Source organism: Temnothorax nylanderi, unplaced genomic scaffold (genome assembly GCF_030848795.1).
Source record: "Temnothorax nylanderi isolate EJ_2023f unplaced genomic scaffold, tnyl_v1.0 TNYL_tig0324_pilon, whole genome shotgun sequence".
Classification (NCBI taxonomy): Eukaryota; Metazoa; Arthropoda; class Insecta; order Hymenoptera; family Formicidae; genus Temnothorax; species Temnothorax nylanderi.
Genome location: NW_027249386.1, coordinates 87906 through 108702, shown reverse-complemented (window position 1 = coordinate 108702; position 20797 = coordinate 87906). Strand labels below are relative to the sequence as shown.

Here is a 20797-nt window from a genome sequence, read left to right as displayed (position 1 = left end):
TTTTCACTGATTGTAAGATGTAATAATTTTTTTTTCATTTTCCATAAGACTACGTATAATTTTATTATTTAATTTTTTCAATAACATAAGCTTCCTAAAGCCTCAAATTTTGACAGAATTTTTTTATAATAAAATCTACAGAATCTATTTCGATTCAAAGAGTTTTCATCATTTTAGTCGTAACGCTTTCTCTTTACTTGCTTCATATTATTCATATTCACTTTAGATATGTATATAAGAACATATCATCTTGAATATGCTACTAATGTACTTTATTATAAAATTTTGTTATTATTGATACAATATATTAAATCAATCTTTTTTATTGTAAAATGTATTATGTTATGTATTATATTAATTACAGTTTGTGCTGGCATATTGCAACACTAAGAGGTGTTAAAAAATAGTTGAAGAGATTTTTAGATCGTATTATATCAATATATACGACACATTTATTATTCCATATTAATCTTTTCATTTATTTTATTGCAAATCATATAAAAAAATCTAGTAAAAAGTTTATTAATAATAAGTAGACGTTTTTATTATCTAAGACTGTGCAAGTCATTTTAATGATCAAACAGAACATTATAAAAGCGAATGAATAGTCAGTAGATCAGTACCAGAACTGATCAGTCACTCGCAAGCTTTAATATAAGAATTTTTATTTATCAGATCACACTTTTAGTAATGATTACATTTGTAACAATATAATATCTTTAAAATAGTTAGAAATTAAATATATTTTTACTGAATTTATAGGTTTGTTATGTAGGGGAGAACCGGGGCAAACTCGATACTATTTTTTCAAAGGTAATTTTCAACAATTAATTAAAATTTTCAAGCGAATTCAATGGTACATATAAAGAGTGTTCCTTCAGGTACAAAATTACTTAAAGAAGTTTTGCTGTACGTTGCTTAGTTTTGCCTCCAGGAAAGGAAAAATGACGTAAAGACAAATTTTCAAATTAAAAAATGCCGGGCAAACTCGACACTTTGCCTGATCGACACAATTTGATCTAAAACTTATTTTTTATTGTCTGAAAATGAAAATACATTGTTTATCGTGTATTTAGAAAGTACAAAAATTCGGAATAAAGTAAAACAATTATTGGAAATAATGAGAAAAAAAATTGTTGAACTTTCACAATTATCTTTATCTAAATTCATGTCTGAAAAACAATTAATGCAGGTAAACTCGCAATCGGACGTGCGCACACATTTGTCATGAGCCATACGGCTGCATGACAAGCGTTGTTTGTTATTGGGAGCTGATGAAACGGTGTGATGTCGACTTTGCCCCGAACTTCGTTTTTCACTTTTGTCACTCCAAAAACATAAAAATTTTGAAAATATGCAAAAACTATTATCGGATTCGTATAGAGCATCGAATTTCCCATCAAAATCACATATCGGTAGATTCGCAAGAGTAAAGCTCGATGAAAGAGTAGAAATTTTCGAGAGATCAGAAAAATTACTTTTCACCATCAAAAACGCTTATGTCGCGCTAAAAATCACACCATAACTCAGAATGTCACCAAATTCCGTTGACAGCACTGGCACATAAAGACGCATTTACAGTAGGAAAGGCAAGTTTCAAGATAGATTTAAATTGGCAAAAAGCCTAGTGTCAAGTTTGCCCCGGTGTCGAGTTTGCTCCGGTCTCCTCTACATATTTTATTTAAATAAAAAATACATTATATCTCTTTAAAGATTATAATGATAAAGTATGTATATATAACGCATTTCAACGTACTTTCTATTTACCAAACATTTAATATGTAATGATTGTAATGTAAACTTGTCCTGAAGTAAATAATACATATTTAGTGATTTGTGTGATTTAAGAACTAAAAGAAGATAGCAGAAGGAAACGAAACTTGATTATACTGGCTAATTATATATCGTCAACAAACAATGATCACTATTATATTATTATCATTTATCCTTATTCTATTAATGTATAATTATTATGTGCATCATGGAAAAAACGGGCGACTTATCAATCTTATACCAGGACCACCAGGCCGTCTGATTCTTGGAAATATATTGGATATCGTTGTTTCACGAGGTAAGTTAAAATTTCTTGAAAACCGATAACATTGATTTTCTGATCGTTGAAGTTGTTTTAGAAACAGTAAAATACATTAAATGCAATACATTTAATGTATTCTACTCTTTGTATTATTAATAAAGTTAATTATATATTTATAATATTTCTGTGGATTTTCTCATAATAATCGTATATCTACATATGTTTTCTTAGAAGAACTATGGAAGCTTCAGAATACTCTACTTAATCAGTACTATCCTATTTATAAAATTTGGGCATTCTTTATTCCTACAGTAGTTATCCAACACCCGGATGATTTAGAGGTAATAAAATATAACAAAATTATTCTGCTTTTTTAAGTATAGATAAATTAACGATTCAAGATGCTTATTTTTTTACGTTTTTTATTTTGCAAAAATACTTGTTTTTGTAAAAAATCTGAAATAATTGATTATTTAAAATACTTTTGAAATTAATTAATTGATTATCTAATGGCGTCTGAATTAAATAATACTTAATTTAATACCTTCTGTAATTTCAGACAATATTAAGTAACACAAAACACATCGAAAAGAGTCTTCTTTATGATATTTTACATCCTTGGCTTGGTACAAGTCTTCTCACTAGTGCAGGTAACATAATAATATTAACATAAATAATGATATGTGTTATATTAAGTTCTGTTTTGGATTTTTATTAAATTTTGTTTTAAGTTTCAATTTTGTTGATGACAAAATAAGCCTCTGTAATTAAATTTAAATAGTATAGGAGAAAACGGGCCAGCGCGTAATACCGGTCAGTTAAGTGTCTAGAAAATGGGGAGAAGAAATTGGTTTTTAAAGGGTACCCCACGGTAAGATAGGCAAAATGCCACTGTCAATGAAACGGAAAAATTACTTTGGATTTGCATAAGTACACTAAAAAAAGAATTTTCTACGATTTTTCCGACCATCCATTCCCCCTCCTTTTTCTAGTGGCACCAAAAAACCGCTTTTTTCGAAAATTATTTTTTTTCTCCGGTTCCTTCATGTTAAAAATTTTGAAAAAATTTGAGAATATAGCTTATAAAAAGTACTTAACACACAATTTTTTTGAGCTTTAGGCGCGTTGAATATCTAACCTAAAAAAATAAAATAAGTATTTGAATCAATTTTTTTCTAATTTCTTTGATAGTTGCAGGTCTAATTACTCTAGAAAATTGTATATTTTAGTGTTCTACATGTATTAGAATTTTTTCAGATTTTTTGGAATGGTGGGCCGTACTCAAAAATGCGAAAAACCCTATTTTTAGCCACTTTTGGGCTTTTTATGGTCCTCAAATGATTGATAGTGCCTTAACTGACTCTAAAATAAACATAATATATTACTTTTGGATATATGTTGTCAATATTTGATACATTCCGATACGTCTCATATGTTCTTGAGCATGAAATCAGTCATAACTCAACGAGAAAACCCTACTTTTTGTATAAAAGTGCCTATTTTTCGTCGATTTCTGGATTTTTGGTTATTTTATCTAAGTTTTTTTGCATATGATTGGTAAATGTGAATATAAATATAATAAAAAAAATTGTACCTCTTATACATATATTTCAAAGAAATCGTTCATTTATTCAAATATATACATTTTCATGAAAAAAAATTAATTTTTATGATTCCATGATCGTCTCTTTAATCCTCCTCGTCACTATCTTCCTCAATTACTGGTGTTACTTCTTCGAAGTCAAACAATGTTGTAAGTATCTCAGCTGGTCGAATAATCCTTGACAAGTATCTTGCATGAGACAGGTAAAAAACTATGGCGATATCAGGTTGATATTACAAATCTTATTTACAATATCAACCTGATAGTGTGGGACTCAACGTTGTCAGACGTTATTGCTGTAACGGCGCTAATGGTAACAGAACTATAGGGTGTTGCTCGCATATAGCCGCCATAGTTTTTTACCTGTCTCATGCAAGATACTTGTCAAGGATTATTCGACCAGCTGAGATACTTACAACATTGTTTGACTTCGAAGAAGTAACACCAGTAATTGAGGAAGATAGTGACGAGGAGGATTAAAGAGACGATCATGGAATGATAAAAATTAATTTTTTTTTCATGAAAATGTATATATTTGAATAAATAAACGATTTCTTTGAAATATATATGTATAAGAGGTACAATTTTTTATTATATTTATATTCACATTTACCAATTATATGCAAAAAAAACTTAGATAAAATAACCAAAAATCCAGAAATCGACGAAAAATAGGCACTTTTATACAAAAAGTAGGGTTTTCTCGTTGAGTTATGACCGATTTCAACCGATTGCTCAAAAACATATGAGACGTATCGGAATGTATCAAATATTGACAACATATATCCAAAAGTAATATGTTATGTTTATTTTAGAGTCAGTTAAGGCACTATCAATCATTTGAGGACCATAAAAGGCCCAAAAGTGGCTAAAAATAGGGTTTTTCGCATTTTTGAGTACGGCCCACCATTCCGAAAAATCTGAAAAAATTCTAATACATGTAGAACACTAAAATATACAATTTTCTAGAGTAATTAGACCTGCAACTATCAAAGAAATTAGAAAAAAATTGATTCAAATATTTATTTTATTTTTTTAGGTTAGGTATTCAACGCGCCTAAAGTTCAAAAAAATTGTGTGCTAAGTACTTTTTATAAGCTATATTCTCAAATTTTTTCAAAATTTTTAACATGGAGGAACCGGAGAAAAAAACTAATTTTCAAAAAAAGCGGTTTTTTGGTGTCACTAGGAAAAGGAGGGGGGATGGATGGTCGGAAAAATCGTAGAAAATTCTTTTTTTAGTGTACTTATGCAAATCCAAAGTCAATTTTCCGTTTCATTGACAGTGGCATTTTGCCTATCTTAACGTGGGGTACCCTTTTTTTGCCATTTCTCCACTTCTTAACAAATTCAATCATATTAAGAAGACATTCTTTTCAATATTTGTTTCCGTACTGTATTTGAAAGGGGAGCGTCCCGTTTGACCGCGTTGCGATTGACCACTCACAGCCCCCGGGCCTGGACCAGCCAATTAGATATTTTTATTTTAAATCATCCAATTGGTGACGTAGTCAATTGAGTCCCACTCACTTGAAAGTGCATTTTGTTATTCCTTGCAGTAAGGAACAGTTCCTGAAATAAGTTTATATTTCTTCTCATGCTAAGGAGTTTTCATAGTCATCAGATCTCATATTTAAGACAGTCTTAAGTACAATCTTAAGGGCCTAAGCAGAATGGCTGTCTTGGCAATGTTTTATGCCTTAAGTCTTTGTCTTATGTAACGCACAATACTGTACAGCATTGTACGTTACATAAGACAAAGACTTAAGGCCAATTAAGGCATAAAACATTGCCAACTGCTTAGGGCCTAAGATGTCATAAACTAATTACAGAGCCGTATTAGTATTTTAAGACATTACTTAAGACGGTTTTGAAATAAGAACCGACTATGAATACCGGTGATTGGTTCATAACATCTTAAGACCGTATTTAAGATGGTCTTAAATAGAACCGACTGTGAATACCGGCCTATGAATACTGGCCTAAGTAGTTGCACTTATTTTTACGGAGCCATGGTATTGACTAGTTTATAGATTGTGTTTTTCTCTCTCTCTTTCTCTCTCTCTCTCTCTCAGTTTTTGTTTTGAAAACTTAATATCTTCGCGATTAATCTTTAAATGAGATATATGTGCTTGGTCAATTGTTTATTACAGACAGATGTATGTCTATCTATTTTTTTCTTGCAAGAAGGTAAACATTTTGATTATGAAAGAATTTTCACAAATATCAAAATAAGATTTTTTTTAAATTATTTCTGATACACTCTAGATTATTGCTATCTAATTCAATTTATATTTTTATATGTGGAGGAAGAGACAGTAATTATGTGACTTTTTATGTAATATGTCTAAACTTAATTAATTTTAAATAAAACGTGTTATTTTTAAACCTAATATCAATTTTTCTATTTATTTCATATAAAGAAAAGAATGACCGGTATTACCCCATATGCGACATAATGCTGATCAAATCCCATTTTCTTTTTTTTAATTGTGCCTTTTTAGGAGAAATTTCTGTAGTATTGTCAATTATATGTTCTTAGGAAGTATATACTTTAATATATACTTTATGTTTTATACTTCTGTCGATTAAGCTAAAGAATTTTAAAATTCTGCCTCTTGTATATTATAATATAAGTGATCGACTTATAAGATAAGATATTTTATTTAACTTTAGCTTATACAAAGCCAAGAAGTGGACTTGGTTTACAATTTGAGGGAGACTGAGGCTAGTTGGTACATGGAACAAGTTGGTACACGATAACTATTGTAAAAATGACAAAAGATAATACTGCATAAAAAATATAGTATTTTCGCAAGAACATTTCAATTTATTATTTCAGGCCGAGTAGCATATTTTTACAAACAGAAAATATTTTTAGTTTTGTATAGCTGAAAGTAAAATAAATCAGTGACATATCAAATGTTATATTTATAAATCTAGTCATATATTATAATTCTAACTGTTTCTTTAAAATCTTTACTTTAAACGTAATAACTTCTAGTTATGTTAACGTCTTAAAACATTTTTTTGCTGAAGCAATAATCAAAATATCTAAGTATAACAGCGGGGTTGATTCCCAGACAGCACCATGTCCAAAATCGGGACATAAAACGTCTTTTAGACGTCTTTTAGCCATCTTTTTGTAAGACGTCTAAAAGATGTCTAAAAGATGTCTTATGTCCCAATTTTGAACTTGCGTGCTGTCTGGGTTGTGACGGGGCAAGTTATAGCTTTCTACTTATTATTTCAACTAACTCCGTTGATGTAATACATAACCTTGGCGCAACAGTGGCAGATATTTTGATCTTATGTAAGATTTCACCGCTAACGTTTCTTATTACGTATCAGAACCAGTCAACACGGAACATCAGTTGTATTATTACAATTTTGTACTCAATAATGTAAATGTAATATAACACATGTTGTTACATGTTGTTCTTTTTATTAAATATATTATACTTTGAAAATTGGATCTTTTACAACTTAATCCAGTACTGTAACAACTTACCCCACATATGAAGCTAGTTGTTACAAATGTTAGTCGCCTTATAATTTTTATTAGTGCAACAAAATTAATTATACTATTCAGTTAAAAACATTATTTTTGTATTGTATAAATATGCGGCTATTGAAAAATTCTTTTGCGGTTTGTATTTCATTTATTAGTTACATGTAAAAAATTATTAAAAAGAGTGTTCCAACTAGCCCCGATCTTCCCTATTTCAATACACTCATGCCATCTATATTTATTCTTATTACTACATAATCCTCTTTGTACCAATAATTTCTCACGCACTCTACCCTTTCCACAGCACGCTACCTTTAACATTATTCTATTCGTCATTCCATACACTTTTCAATATTTTCTCTTAATTCTACCCTTTAACCACAGATAAATGACATCATGCTTTGTATAAAAAAAAACATCTATCAACTTCTAAAATTATCCATACAAATCTTATCTCCTGATCTCCATATTTTCTCAGCTATAATCTTATTTTTTTCTACGTAATCCTTTAATGTAATCCTTATAAAAAATTTCCATGATTTTATACTATTGTTACGCCTTCGGCGCGGACTCGGCACTCGCGCACTCGCGGAACATACACAAACCATATTATAATTGAATTTCTGTATTTCTTCTATATATTTTATCTCTCCTTCAGGTAAATGCACCTACTTGTGACCATCTAAGATTCTCGCATGAATTAATAAGAGAGGAAAAATACTAGAAGAAGCAATTATACCGAACTCAAGATTAATCATTTTTGTATCGAAAAACTTGTTTTACTCGAGTTTTAAACACAATCTAATAAATATTAAAAGAGAAATTGCAGACTATGTAAATGGATGCATCAGTGACTGCTTGATTTAATTTTGGATGTATCGATCAGTGATCGTCGTTTCGGTTCAATTAGTGGTATATTGTATTTGATAAAGAAATCACTCAATAATTGAATAAGTAAGTAAGCAAGTAATTTGAAGCCGCGATCACAAATTAGCATAAAATCAGTATAAATTGATATAAAACACACGATGTGTCAGTTAACCCAGAGTGACAGCGTTGTCGCTAGAGTTTTCTCTCGAGCACACATTGAATATTTTTCCGTTTACTCGTACAAATGCAATTCACACCCATCTAGAAGCGTATGGAGATGGGTATTAATTACACAGCTCTACAAAAAAAATCGACATTTTTTTTGCGGGGACCTGACCCACCTTACTATATGTAATCGAGCATGCTGAAACCGAATCCGGAGTCCAAATAACCCCATCACGTCAGGTTTTTTTCCTAACCTCAAAAAATAGGCTAAAAATCATAAAATTCAATAAAAGCCCAAACAAAACCTTATTGTCATATATCCCATCAACCCCACAACTCTATAACCTTAAAACCCCATAATCCTAAAACCTCATAACCTCAAAAACCCCATAACCCTATAACCCCATAACTCCATAGATGACGAGTCAGAAGGGTCGCTTCTATCAGTGTTGAAAACAAAAAAACATTTTTTTGCGTGTGTTTGCAATCCAGGGCACCTCCACGTGGTTGACGGTGGGCAACGGAGTTATTCCGTGATCCGGCAGAGACCCTGGATAACGGCGTTCATGCCGTTCACTTTCCTGAATTTTAATTCTTATTTTTATCTATTTATTCAACTTTTGTTACTCGTGAGAGGCGAGGGAACCTCACGTTAATAAAGCACCTCAAAGGGAACAGAAACCTGCTATGTCCACGTTGTTGTTCCTGGGTTCGGCAGAATGTAGGTTTTGTGGCAAAAATACATAGACCTTACCCACACGATTATTCAATTATTTAGTTATGGGGTTTTAAGATTATGGGGTTGTGGAGTTGATGGGATATATGATAATGGGGTTTTGTTTGGGCTTTTATTGAATTTTATGATTTTTAGCCTATTTTTTGAGGTTAGGAAAAAAACCTGACGTGATGGGGTTATTTGGACTCCGGATTCGGTTTCAGCATGCTCGATTACATATAGTAAGGTGGGTCAGGTCCCCGCAAAAAAAATGTTGATTTTTTTTGTGGAGCTGTGTTATGTTTTTTTTTTTGGAAAAAAGCAGCGAAATTTACTGCTGTTGGAATCACCGTCGAGAATGCTACGGGATGTGGCGAGATGGACAGGGAATGATCTCTTTTACTTTTTATACACTCTAGATAAACTCTTTATTGTATATATATGTAATATCACACTTAGTAAATCAGAACGTCTGAACACGTCGATGGCTGAGGATCGAGTGAGACCTCGGACGGCGAGCGCGCCAGCGTTGCTGCGCCGTGTAGTGCCCTCTCGCAGGGCGCGAGTGCTCTACTCGCACAAAGCATCTTTCCAACACTCCCTCCCTTTGTGCGGGTAGTGGGCTCGGGTCCTCTAAGTCTCTTTCTCATCTGAAAAATGGCAAAGTATTAGTTCCGAGTAAGGTTTCGTTTTCAATTGCTCTTAAACTCTAAATTCGCTATATTATCTCTAAGATATGCGAATGCTTCCAAAGGTAACGGTTTAGTCATGATATCAGCTAAGTTTTCTCTAGTGTTTATCCATCTAACTTCTACTTTCCCTTGGTCTACACATTGTTTAACAAAATCTCCATGTGTATCTGCCATGTGCTTTCGGTTCCCAGTATCTTCTCTTTCTTTTAAATCTTTCTTTATCTCCTCTAGTTCATCATCAAACATCTTAAGTTTGTGACTTCCATCTTTCTTAATGCAGTTTCCTGCTGCTCTATTATCACACCATATTGTTGACGGAAAGAATGTTTCTCCAACAACATGTCTGAGTGATTTGTCCAGTGAAATCACTTCTTGACATGCCTCACTCATTGCTAAGTATTCCGCTTGACATGTAGAGAGTGTGACGTAAGTTTGTTTATGGCTCCTCCATGCTATCACATCTCCAAATAGCTTGATAATATATCCTCCAGTAGATGTAGAATCAGTGCAATCCCTGAAACTTGCATCTGTCAATGCTTCTAGTCCGTTTGTTCTTCCTCTAAATATCAGTCCTCTATTTACCGTTCCTTTCAGATATCTAAGTACTCTTTTCACATCTCGCCAATCTTCTTCTGTAGGCTCTAATTGTTTTCTTGCCAAATAGTTTACTGCAAAAGCTATATCAGGTCTTGTAGCGTTTGCTAGATACATCAAACTTCCAATAGCTTCTCTATAAGGCACTCTTTTGATTTCTTCTTTTTGGATCACATCTTCAATGTTCGATTCTTCTAATCTGCTCTTTTTACTTTTATTGTCTACTTTTCTAGTGACCATAGGAGTACTTTGCGGTTTGCATTCCTCCATATGGAACTTTTTCAGCACGCTTTCTGTATATCGAGCTTGATGGATATTCATATATTTGTCTTCTTTATTTCTCTCTATTGTGATTCCTAAAAAGCTCTTTGGTTCTCCAAGATCCTTAGTCTCGAAAGTTTCATTTAATTTGCCTTTGATTTCCTCTAATTTCTCTAAGTCATTACTTGCGACCAGCATGTCATCCACGTAGAGCAGTACTACTACCATTTTTCCTTCTTTTCTCCACGTGAACAGGCATGGCTCATGTAGGTCATTCTCTAATCCAAGTTTCTTAGCCTCTTCTGTAAATCTCTTGTTCCATCTTTTTGGACTTATCTTCAATCCATACAAGGCTCTATTTAATTTACACACCTTGGTTTTCTTGGTGTTTTCATCCACTTCCATTCCCTCTGGAATCTCCATATATATTTCTTCTTCTAGAACTCCATTTAAAAACGCAGTCTTAACATCTAGCTGGCAAGCGTATAAGTTATACTTATTTATTATTGCCAATATAGATCTAACCAGTGACAGTCTTGAAATGGGTGCATATGTCTCTTTTAGATCATACACGTTTCTATCTTTACAACCTCTAATCACAAGTCTTGCCTTGAATCTGGTAGATCCATTTGCCTCTAATTTTCTTTTAAATACCCATTTTGAATCTATTATGTTGGGTCGTTTTCCATCTAATTTCTCTAATGGTCTATCGACAAGTTCCCACACTTGATTAGCATACATAGATTCAAGTTCCTCTTTGACTGCAATTTTCCAATTCTCTCTTTCGTTACTTGACATAGCTTCTTCATAAGTGACGGGCTCTCTATTCAACGATGCCACAAGACATTGATGTAATACATCTTCATACTCTATTGTCTGGCACTTATTTGTTTCTACGAAACTATAATTAGCGAAACTAATATCCTCTATCAGTTTTTGCACTTGATTGTCTCTAGTATTCTCTGATAATTCACATTTCCTCTTAGCTTTACTTCTAGTCATTGGAGCGTTACTCCCTCTTTGTACACTCTTTCGTTTTTGTTCATCTAACTGCATTGGTTGTTTTCTTGGTCTACCTCTTTTTCTTTTCTCTGGTATTTTTTGTTTTAACTCTTCTTTCTCTTTATTTTCTACAAATTCTTTCATCCAATTCTTGTTCATTTCTTTTTCATTTTCGGTTTGACCGTTATTATATACATCTTTATATGTCATCTTTTCATTGAATCGGATATGTCGAGACTCTAGAAACTTTCTCGTACTTGGATGCCATAGTATATATCCGGTATTGGTGTATCCAACTAATATTCCTCTAATTGCTCTTTTATCAAATTTTGATGTGGGCTTCGGTACTTTTGCATATCCAATGCATCCGAATCTCTTAAGCTGTTCTAAGTGACAGGTTGTTTCTGGTGAAAACTTCTTCAATGGAATTTCGTACTCTATGGTTTTGTGTGGAGATCTGTTGTACGCATGCACGGCAGCGTCAACTGCTAACTCCCACATACTTTTCGGTAATCCTGAGTTGAACATAAGGGTTCTTATTTTCTCTTGTAATGTTCGATTGAACCTCTCGGCTACTCCGTTATGCTCTGGAGTATACGGTGGCGCATATTGGGCTTCTATCTTTTCTCTTTCCAGTACTTCTTTAAACGCACCTCCCGTAAACTCCTTGCCTTGATCTAACTTTACATAGCACAGTTTTTCTTCTTTTCTTAGTAAATTCCTGGCATGTATGAGGTATTTCTCTAAAGTTTCGCCAGACTCGTTTTTCGTCTTTAATGAGTATGCTTTCGCCAATCTAGAATAATCATCTATAAACACAATAATAAATCTCTTTTGTCCTGGATACGAGGTAGGTTTTATCGGACCCATAATATCCGTGTGTATGACCTGAAGTGGTCTTTGTGCTTTAGTTCTTGTTTCTCTAAATGGCAGTTTTTCCATTTTTGCCATTATACATACCTCACATTCTAATATGGAATCATCTAACTCTACTTTCTCTAATCTCTTATCTAATTTCTGTAATCTTTTTAAATAGCTTAATGATGCATGACCTAGTCTAACATGCCATAACATCGCCTCATTTATTCCTCTTATCTTCTCTGACTTTTCTATTATTGAATTGTCGCACATTTCTTCTATATCCTTTAACGATTGTAGATCTTCTAATTTCACCGTATGATTGAGTTCTGTACTTCTCTCATGCTGTACATTTTCATTCACACTTGTGAGTTCCTCATCATTCTCCCTCCCAATCACAGATCCAACATTTTCATACTCTTTTAATTCTCCCTCCGAAATTGATGACTCATTATTTTCAATGTTTGTCTGTGATTGTTCAGGGGACTCACAATGTGATACTATCTTTGCTCTACATCTATATACTGCATATTCTACTCTACTATTATTCTCTACATTGTTATTTTTAACCTCAAATTGTATCGTCCAATTAGGTTTATTATAGTTTTCTCTAAAAATTACTTTATTTGTGTTGAGAAACCGATCGTATCCTACCCGGAGTACGTCTTTCCCAGCGATTATTTTATTTAAAAGTGCTTGCACGGTGGTGCGAGCAGCCTCGAGAGGCGGGCGCCCTTCCCTTCTCGCCTCGAATGGCTCTCTTTCGTGCCACGTATGTTCGTTTATCGTCGCTTTTAAACGATCTCGGATAGACCGCTTGTTTCTTGGTCCGAAGGAAAGCACTCACACATTCGCGAACAAAAGTACAAGGATGCCACGATAGGACGAATTGATTTAAACAGAGTTCGCAATGCACAATCAGATTCTTTATTTTCTCGCCTCTAGTCGAACAGACAGACGGACCGACAGTGACTGAGTGCCGCAGAGGAGCACACCGCCCGGCAAACGCCCCGTTAGATCACGCACCGCCAGCGTGACAGTCACGATCAACGCTCCGCGCCCGAAAGTTAAATCGATCGGCACAAGGCCGTGCGGCGCGACAGTCCGCTATTCGCGATTTTATTCCCAACATTCTCCCACCTTTTAATTAGCGAAGACTAATTAAAACTATAAACAAGTCTTGACTCAACCGCTACATCGAGTTATAGCTTTTATAACTAATCTAATAGCAGATCCTTGACGGCGCCCTAACGAGCCTTCCGCTTCTGGTTCGGACCTCCGCCGCCTCGTTGTTCTGAACAACCCGACTCTCTTCCTCATCCACAGCTCGGGTTTCGACACCTTCCTCTAGCTCAGCGTCCTCGTAAACGATGTCGTCCTCCCGAACCTCCATCTCTAAGGGATACAATTTTTGTACTGGTCGCACGAGCACGCCATCGCTAGTCCGAAGCTTGGCCACACGCACGACGCCGTCCCTGCCTGGATAGGTTTCAAGAATTCTACCTAAGGGCCAGAAAAGTCGCTTATTAAGTTCAGAACCAACAAGAACAATATCGCCCTCTCTCAACTCCCTTTCACGCCTCTTTTCTTTAACACGCTGAGCCAAGGTTGACAGGTACTCGTTCCTGAACCGCTGTTGTAAGTTCTCCATTAACCTCTTACGATGTCGATATCTTCCTCTCAGGTCTTCCGCTTGAACCTCGCCCACATCCGGTAGCCCTCCAGTTCGCGCTCCCGTGATAAACATTTCAGGTGTTAATGTCACGAGGTCGTCCACATCTTCGCTAATGTAGGTCAGCGGCCTCGCGTTAACGACTGCCTCCACCTCACAAAGTAGCGTAGATAATTCCTCCCTATCCAGAGTGTTTTGTCCAAGCATCCGTACCAGGATCCCTTTTACTATACGAATCAATCTCTCCCAAAACCCGCCCCACCACGGCGCCGCTGGCGGGTTGAATCGCCACTCTATCTTCTCCACAGCGTGTTTCTCTTTCACGGCGTCCCAGTCGATTCCTCCTAACAGGTTCGCCGCTCCGACAAAATTCGTGCCCTGGTCACTAAAGATGAGTGTGGGTCTTCTCCTTCGGGCAACGAATCTTCGGAAACTCTTCAAGAACGCCTCGGTACTCAGAGACGCCACCAATTCCAAGTGGATTGCGCGATACACGGCGCAGGTGAAAAGGACAATCCAGACCTTCTGTCCTCCTCTCAGGTAAAGCGGACCAGCCAGATCTACTCCGATAACGCTGAACACTCTCGTATCCTTGACTCTCCCCGCCGGTAACGACGTTTCCTCTCGCACAATTGATTTGGCGGCAAACCGCCTGCATCTCATGCAAGACATAATGATCTTCTTTATCGTTTGCCTCGAGCGCGGGATCCATATCCTCTGGCGCAATAGCCGCATACACACCTGTACCCCGGCATGGCAATTTCTTTCGTGAAGTTCTCGGATGAGCAAGCGCACCAACTTGCTCTTCTCCGGCAGCAGGATCGGGTAGTGGAAGGTCATCAAATCATTTCTCTCTGTAATTTTTGTGACCACATGCCACAGCCCGTCTTCAGTCCGCATCAGTTTCATCCCCCCCGGACCCGGCTTCCCGACCTGAAACTCCTGTTGCACCATCCGGAACAGAGTCTTCTCAGCAGAATGTATCTCGTCTGCCGTTAATGCTCCAGTAATCTTCGTTTTCACAAGTCGACGCCACCGCAACATGTAAGCAACCATACGTACAATTTGACGGTAGCGCGAAAATTTCCAATCATACCAGTCCTCTGCCATAGCGTCCAAGGTCGTAACGATGGTCTTCTTCTTTTCCGCTGCTATCAATTCTTCATCAGGAGTTATCCTTCCAACAGGCCATTCGCTTTCCTCTCTTTTGAGCCACTCCGGCCCCTCCCACCATTTTCTTCTCACGAGCTCTTCGGCGTCGCAGCCTCGAGAGGGTAAATCCGCAGGGTTATAAATTCCAGGTACGTGTCGCCATTCTTCCGGGCCGGTCAAATTCCTTATCTCTCGCACCCGATTTGCGACGAACACGCCCCAGTTGTCCTGTCGTTGAATCCAAGAAAGGGCCGTAGACGAATCAGTCCACATCACAGTCTTGACTTCCAATTCCAATGTTTCCAAAACAAACGTTTTGATTCTCGCGCCAATCAGGCACGCTAGTAGTTCCATACGCGTGATGATTACTTTCTTCAAGGGCGCGACTCGCGCCTTCGCCATAAGCAGTCGCACCGTGACACCGTTCTCTCCCTTGCTTCGCAAGTAAGCCACCGTCGCATATGCCCTGCCACTCGCGTCACAGAAGACATGTAGCTCCCAGCTGGCGTCCTCACGCCTCGCTTCAGTGAAGCGTCGTGGAATAGCAAGTCCCTCCAGTGCTTTCAAACCTCTCCTCCACGCCTCGAACTTCTTCTCAATCTCTTCTGGCGCCGGTTGATCCCAGCCAATTTTCACAATCCAAGCCTCCTGGAGTAGTAGCTTGGGCCTCAAAGTCACCGGTGCAACAAAACCCAACGGGTCAAATAAGCGCTGTATCTCTGACAGAATAACGCGTTTCGTGACGCTTTCATGTGTACGCTCCACATCCAGATTCAAACAGAGAATGTCTTTTCTCTTATCCCATCTCAAGCCAAGTACTGAAGTCGTCTCTCGCGCTGCGCCCTCTGCAAGCTCGATGAGACCTTCCGCAGAGGACTCCCATCCCACTAGCTCCATCCTCGCATCTCGGAAAATCTTTACAGCGCCTTCCACGAATCGTTTCAAGTCTCGAATGCTATCAACACTTGCAACACAATTATCCACGTACATAGACTTGGTTATCTTCCGGTGTAAGCTCCGATCCTCTCCCGATCCTCGATCCTCGCCTGATCCTCGATCCTCGGTCTTCGCCTGGTCCTCGGTCCTCGCCTGGTCCTCGAGTGAGATGATATTCTATTGTTGCTTCGAGTAAAAATGGGGAAAAGTTAACCCCAAACACTACGCGTTTATGGCGGTAAACGCGCAGCATGGTTTCTCCGTCCTCCCACCATAAAAATCGCAAATAATCTCGATGGTGTTCGGCCACTCCTATCTGCAAAAAGGCCTTCCTTATATCGGACACGACTCCTATTTTGCGTTCTCTAAATCGGAGAAGTATGGCAGGCAATAGTTCCAGCAAGTTTGGTCCCTTTTGTAAGCAATCGTTCAAAGAAATATTTTGTTTTCTCTTGCACGACGCGTCGAACACCGGCCTTACTTTCGTCGTCGTGCTCCCTGGTTTTACGACCGCTCGATGAGGCAGATAATGGCAGCGCGTCGACATCTCGTCCTCCGGCACGATCTCGATAATCCCGTCACGCACCCATTCTTCAAATATCTGGCTGTAAAAGTCGAAAAGCCCCATAGCTTTCAACTTCCTCGTGGTCGTCGCTAGTCTCCTCTCTGCAATAACTCGATTGTCCTCTAAATTCTCTGGTGGTAACGTCCACGGCAACTGTACAACGTACCGCCCTTCATCGTCTCTCCGCACCGTCTCCAAAAAATACCTCTTTGCTTCTGCTTCCAACTCCTTGTCTGTCTTGCGGGCCACATCGTCCCGAATCCCAATGACCTCTAACGACCAGAGTTCCGCGACGGAAGCATCATTGAGTAGCGACATCGTGGTTGCCATAGCGACGTCTGTGTAAACCGAATTTTGCTGTGTCACCTTCCCGGACAGGACCCAGCCTAGCTTCGTCTCCACAGCAGTCAATCCGCAAGAAAGTTGCTCCACTCTACCAGTCAACAGTTTCCCGTAGACATCGTTTCCTATTAGGACCTCAATATCCGCCGAACCTTGGTCACCATCAGGCAGTCGTACCCTTCTCTGCTTCAGTTCATCCGCGCAAAACCCTAGATAGACTGAAGGGATATTCCCGCATATCGTGGGCTGATCTAAACAGTCAAACTTACATCTATAGTCATTAACCATACTTTCTAGAACTATAGTGTACTTGGTATGCTCACGCTCCGGTGTCCTTCCTCCCCCAAACAACGTGTGGGTTAGCTTTTCTTTGCCGACAGGTTCGTAGCCCATCTTCTGCGCTGTGCGTGCCAATATACAGGAGCGTTGCGCGCCGCTGTCCAGCAAAACACGCACCCGCTTTCTCTCGTCTCCGATCATCACTACGGTCATCGTCTGTAACGGAATGCCTAAGCCTGACGTCGAACTTCGCAGCAGGGCATCCACTGCCTTGGCGTCCTTTTCCCCCGCGCAGTCCGGCTTTTCTTCGTTCTTAGGCTTTGGTTGTTCTTTAATCTTTACATCCGGACATAAGATTGGAAGATGTCTCCTCTTGCACACCGCGCAAGTTATTTTCGCCTTGCAGTCCTTCGCCAGGTGCTTGTATTTCATACACACGAAACATACTCCCGCCTTACTCAATAGCCTTCTCTTCTCTTCGAAGGTCATTGAGCGAGCCTTATAACAGTCTTCCGACAGATGATTCCCTTTGCAAAAACAACACTCGCGCTTCTCACCTTGATGGGTGACCAGACCTGCCGCCGTAGGAACATTTTCCTTCCTCGATTTCGGTTTCACGCCCGAAATTTGTGCCACGCCTCCTATTACATCCTTCTGTAAGCACCGCCTCTGTTCGTTGTGCACTTCCAGTCGGATAAATTCCACCAGCTGTTCATAGATACTCTTCCTATCGCCTTTTTCCTTGCGCTGCCACGCCAATAGTATCTCCGCAGGCAAACAAGCATCCACAAGTGCCGTCTTCAGGATGTCAACGTATTTGTCCGACGAGATGTTGAGCGATGAGATCGCGTTGTCTCTGCTGGTCACATCGTCGTACAATTCTGCCAAGGTCACCTTTTCCTTGCTAGTCGCACGGTGAATTACCAGCCTGATATAGTCCTGCACATAAGTCTCTGACAATAGTTCCGGGCGACCGTATCGATCTCTGAGTGCGCCAATCACCTTCAAGTAATTCGCCTCATTAACCGGATATGAATCCACAATCCTCTTTGCCTCCGAATCGGCGGCCATACACTGAATCAAAAAGTTAAACTTGTCTGTGAAGCTCAAGCTTGCATCTTCATGGATTTTTTCAAACTGCGCCCACCACGTTATCCACTGCCGGATATCTCCTCCAAATTTACGCAACTCGATCTTATGATACTTAAACATCGAGTTCGTCGTATCACCGTTTCCAGATTTCGCAGCAGGGACGAACCTCTGTATAATGTCCTCGTATTGTACTTTCCTCTTGGCGGCGCATAGCATCCATTTCTTCACGTCCGACTGCTCCTCATCCAAGACTCTGTCCTCCGCCCTTGTTGACATCAATAAGGCCAAAATAGAATCGTCGATCGCGGCGACCTTCTCGCTGGTCTTAGCGAGAAGGTCGTACGTTGACATCATCTCAAGTCTCGATACCTCCGGCGTTAACATGTACTTATCGAAATCCGCGAATAATGTGTGCAATAGCTTGCGCTGCCTCTTCCTTGAATTGTTCAATTCCTCGTACGTCGTCATCGTGTCCTCAGTCCCACAGGTAACACGGAAGTTCAATCACCCAAGCTCGACGGTATTTCGCCCGCACCACACTTCTCTCACTTGCACTGATCACGTCGGGGTCACCAAATGTTGAGAAACCGATCGTATCCTACCCGGAGTACGTCTTTCCCAGCGATTATTTTATTTAAAAGTGCTTGCACGGTGGTGCGAGCAGCCTCGAGAGGCGGGCGCCCTTCCCTTCTCGCCTCGAATGGCTCCCTTTCGTGCCACGTATGTTCGTTTATCGTCGCTTTTAAACGATCTCGGATAGACCGCTTGTTTCTTGGTCCGAAGCAAAGCACTCACACATTCGCGAACAAAAGTACAAGGATGCCACGATAGGACGAATTGATTTAAATAGAGTTCGCAATGCACAATCAGATTCTTTATTTTCTCGCCTCTAGTCGAACAGACAGACGGACCGACAGTGACTGAGTGCCGCAGAGGAGCACACCGCCCGGCAAACGCCCCGTTAGATCACGCACCGCCAGCGTGACAGTCACGATCAACGCTCCGCGCCCGAAAGTTAAATCGATCGGCACAAGGCCGTGCGGCGCGACAGTCCGCTATTCGCGATTTTATTCCCAACAATTTGTTAGTTTATTATATACTTTAAGCAACTTATCATCTAAATAAATGCTAAAACCAGCTTCTGCTAATTTTCTCAAAGACAATAGATTCTCTGATATATCTTCTGTCGCTATTACATCTGTTAATCTAATCTCTTTTTCTTCTTTTTCTCCCGTTCGCAACAAAAGATCCCCTTTACCGTCTATTACAATGTTTGCAAATTCATTTTTATTCGCACATCTAATAATCTGATTTTCACATATTTCAGAGTTTGACAATATTACACTCTTGTTAACTATATAACTATATGATCGGTTGCTCCCGAATCTGCTATGAAATTAATTAATTCTTTTGAATTATTTCTACTCTTTATTAATCTAATCTTACCTGACTCTGATTTATCTTCTTTGGCTTTGGCGGTTATTGTAGCTTTCTTTGCTTGAGCTTTGTTGTCTAGTTTAACTATCTTTCCTTTATTATTTACTCTTTTGGTGCTTGTCTGTTCGGCTTTATTCGGCTTATTTTTATTTTTATTATTAAAAAATTTATACCTTTTTCCTCTAAATCTTCCAGCCTGTGCTCCGGCGTTTGGACAATCATCTCCTTTATGGCCTCTGACCTCTTGGCAATGGTAACAGAACCAAGCTCCTGTTTCAATGAGCGGGCAGTCCTTAGCCATATGTCCTATTTTGTTGCACCGGTAGCACTTTACTGGTCTTCCATCTGCTTCTAATTTGGCTCTCTGCACTCTAGCCTCTGGTTTCTCTAACTGCTCTTTCTCTATGCTCTTTATTTCTGCTTCTAACTGTGTAATAAATGATTTTATTTCATCGATATTCATTTCCTTTTGAGTTGTTTGTCTTCTGATCAAATCGGCGTTCCTCAGTTCTGGTACATTAAAAGCTACCGCCTGATAGAACGACGATCTGATTTCTTGCTCTGTGAGAGGTACTGCATCCTCACACAATTCATATTCTCTAACTATGGAGTCAAAGCGTTCGCAAAAGTCATTTACTTTTTCATTTTTCTTCATTTTAATTTGATAGAGACGAGCTCTTACAGATGTATGAGTTACATTTATTTCATTCTTCTTGTATCCTCTTAATTTCTTTAAAATCTCTGATGGATCTTTTTCATGCAAAATTCTCTTATGATAATTTTCATCTATGTGATTAATTATGATATCTCTAACAAAACTTTTTCTTTTAGCAATTTTTAATTCCGATAGATTTTCTGGACCTTTTATACTTGCATCTATTACATCTAGCAAATCATTGTTCATTAACTCTGATTTTAAATAATCCATCCAGAGATCAAAGTTAGACTTCTGCGTAAGCTTATACTCTCTTTTAATATGTATTTTCTGATTATTTATTTCAATTTCTATCGCGTTT

The 20797-nt window shown here is 38.3% G+C and overlaps 2 protein-coding genes across 12 annotated transcripts in view; one reads left to right on the top strand and one right to left on the bottom strand.

Annotated features, from left to right (window-relative positions):
* The first annotated feature begins 592 nt into the window (after positions 1-592).
* LOC139781236 (cytochrome P450 4C1-like) overlaps positions 593-20797 on the top strand; it is a 71869-nt gene continuing 51664 nt past the window's right edge. For 3 of the 11 annotated variants that reach the window (XM_071720074.1, XM_071720073.1, XM_071720064.1), the window contains exons 1-4: positions 616-813; positions 1849-2071; positions 2267-2376; positions 2595-2685. In XM_071720074.1, coding sequence (XP_071576175.1) covers positions 1918-2071; positions 2267-2376; positions 2595-2685 — 355 coding nt within the window. In that variant the 5' untranslated portion in view covers positions 616-813; positions 1849-1917. The other 8 variants (XM_071720065.1, XM_071720066.1, XM_071720069.1 and 5 more) reach the window with 8 other exon arrangements.
* LOC139781240 (uncharacterized) lies at positions 16107-18835 on the bottom strand. The gene has a single exon (XM_071720078.1). The coding sequence runs from the start codon at positions 18810-18812 to the stop codon at positions 16107-16109; it is 2706 nt and encodes a 901-aa protein (XP_071576179.1). The 5' UTR covers positions 18813-18835.

Coding starts and splice junctions, on each gene's coding strand:
- LOC139781240 (XM_071720078.1), bottom strand. CDS start 18,812: ATGACGACGTACGAGGAATTGAACAATTCAAGGAAGAGGCAGCGCAAG.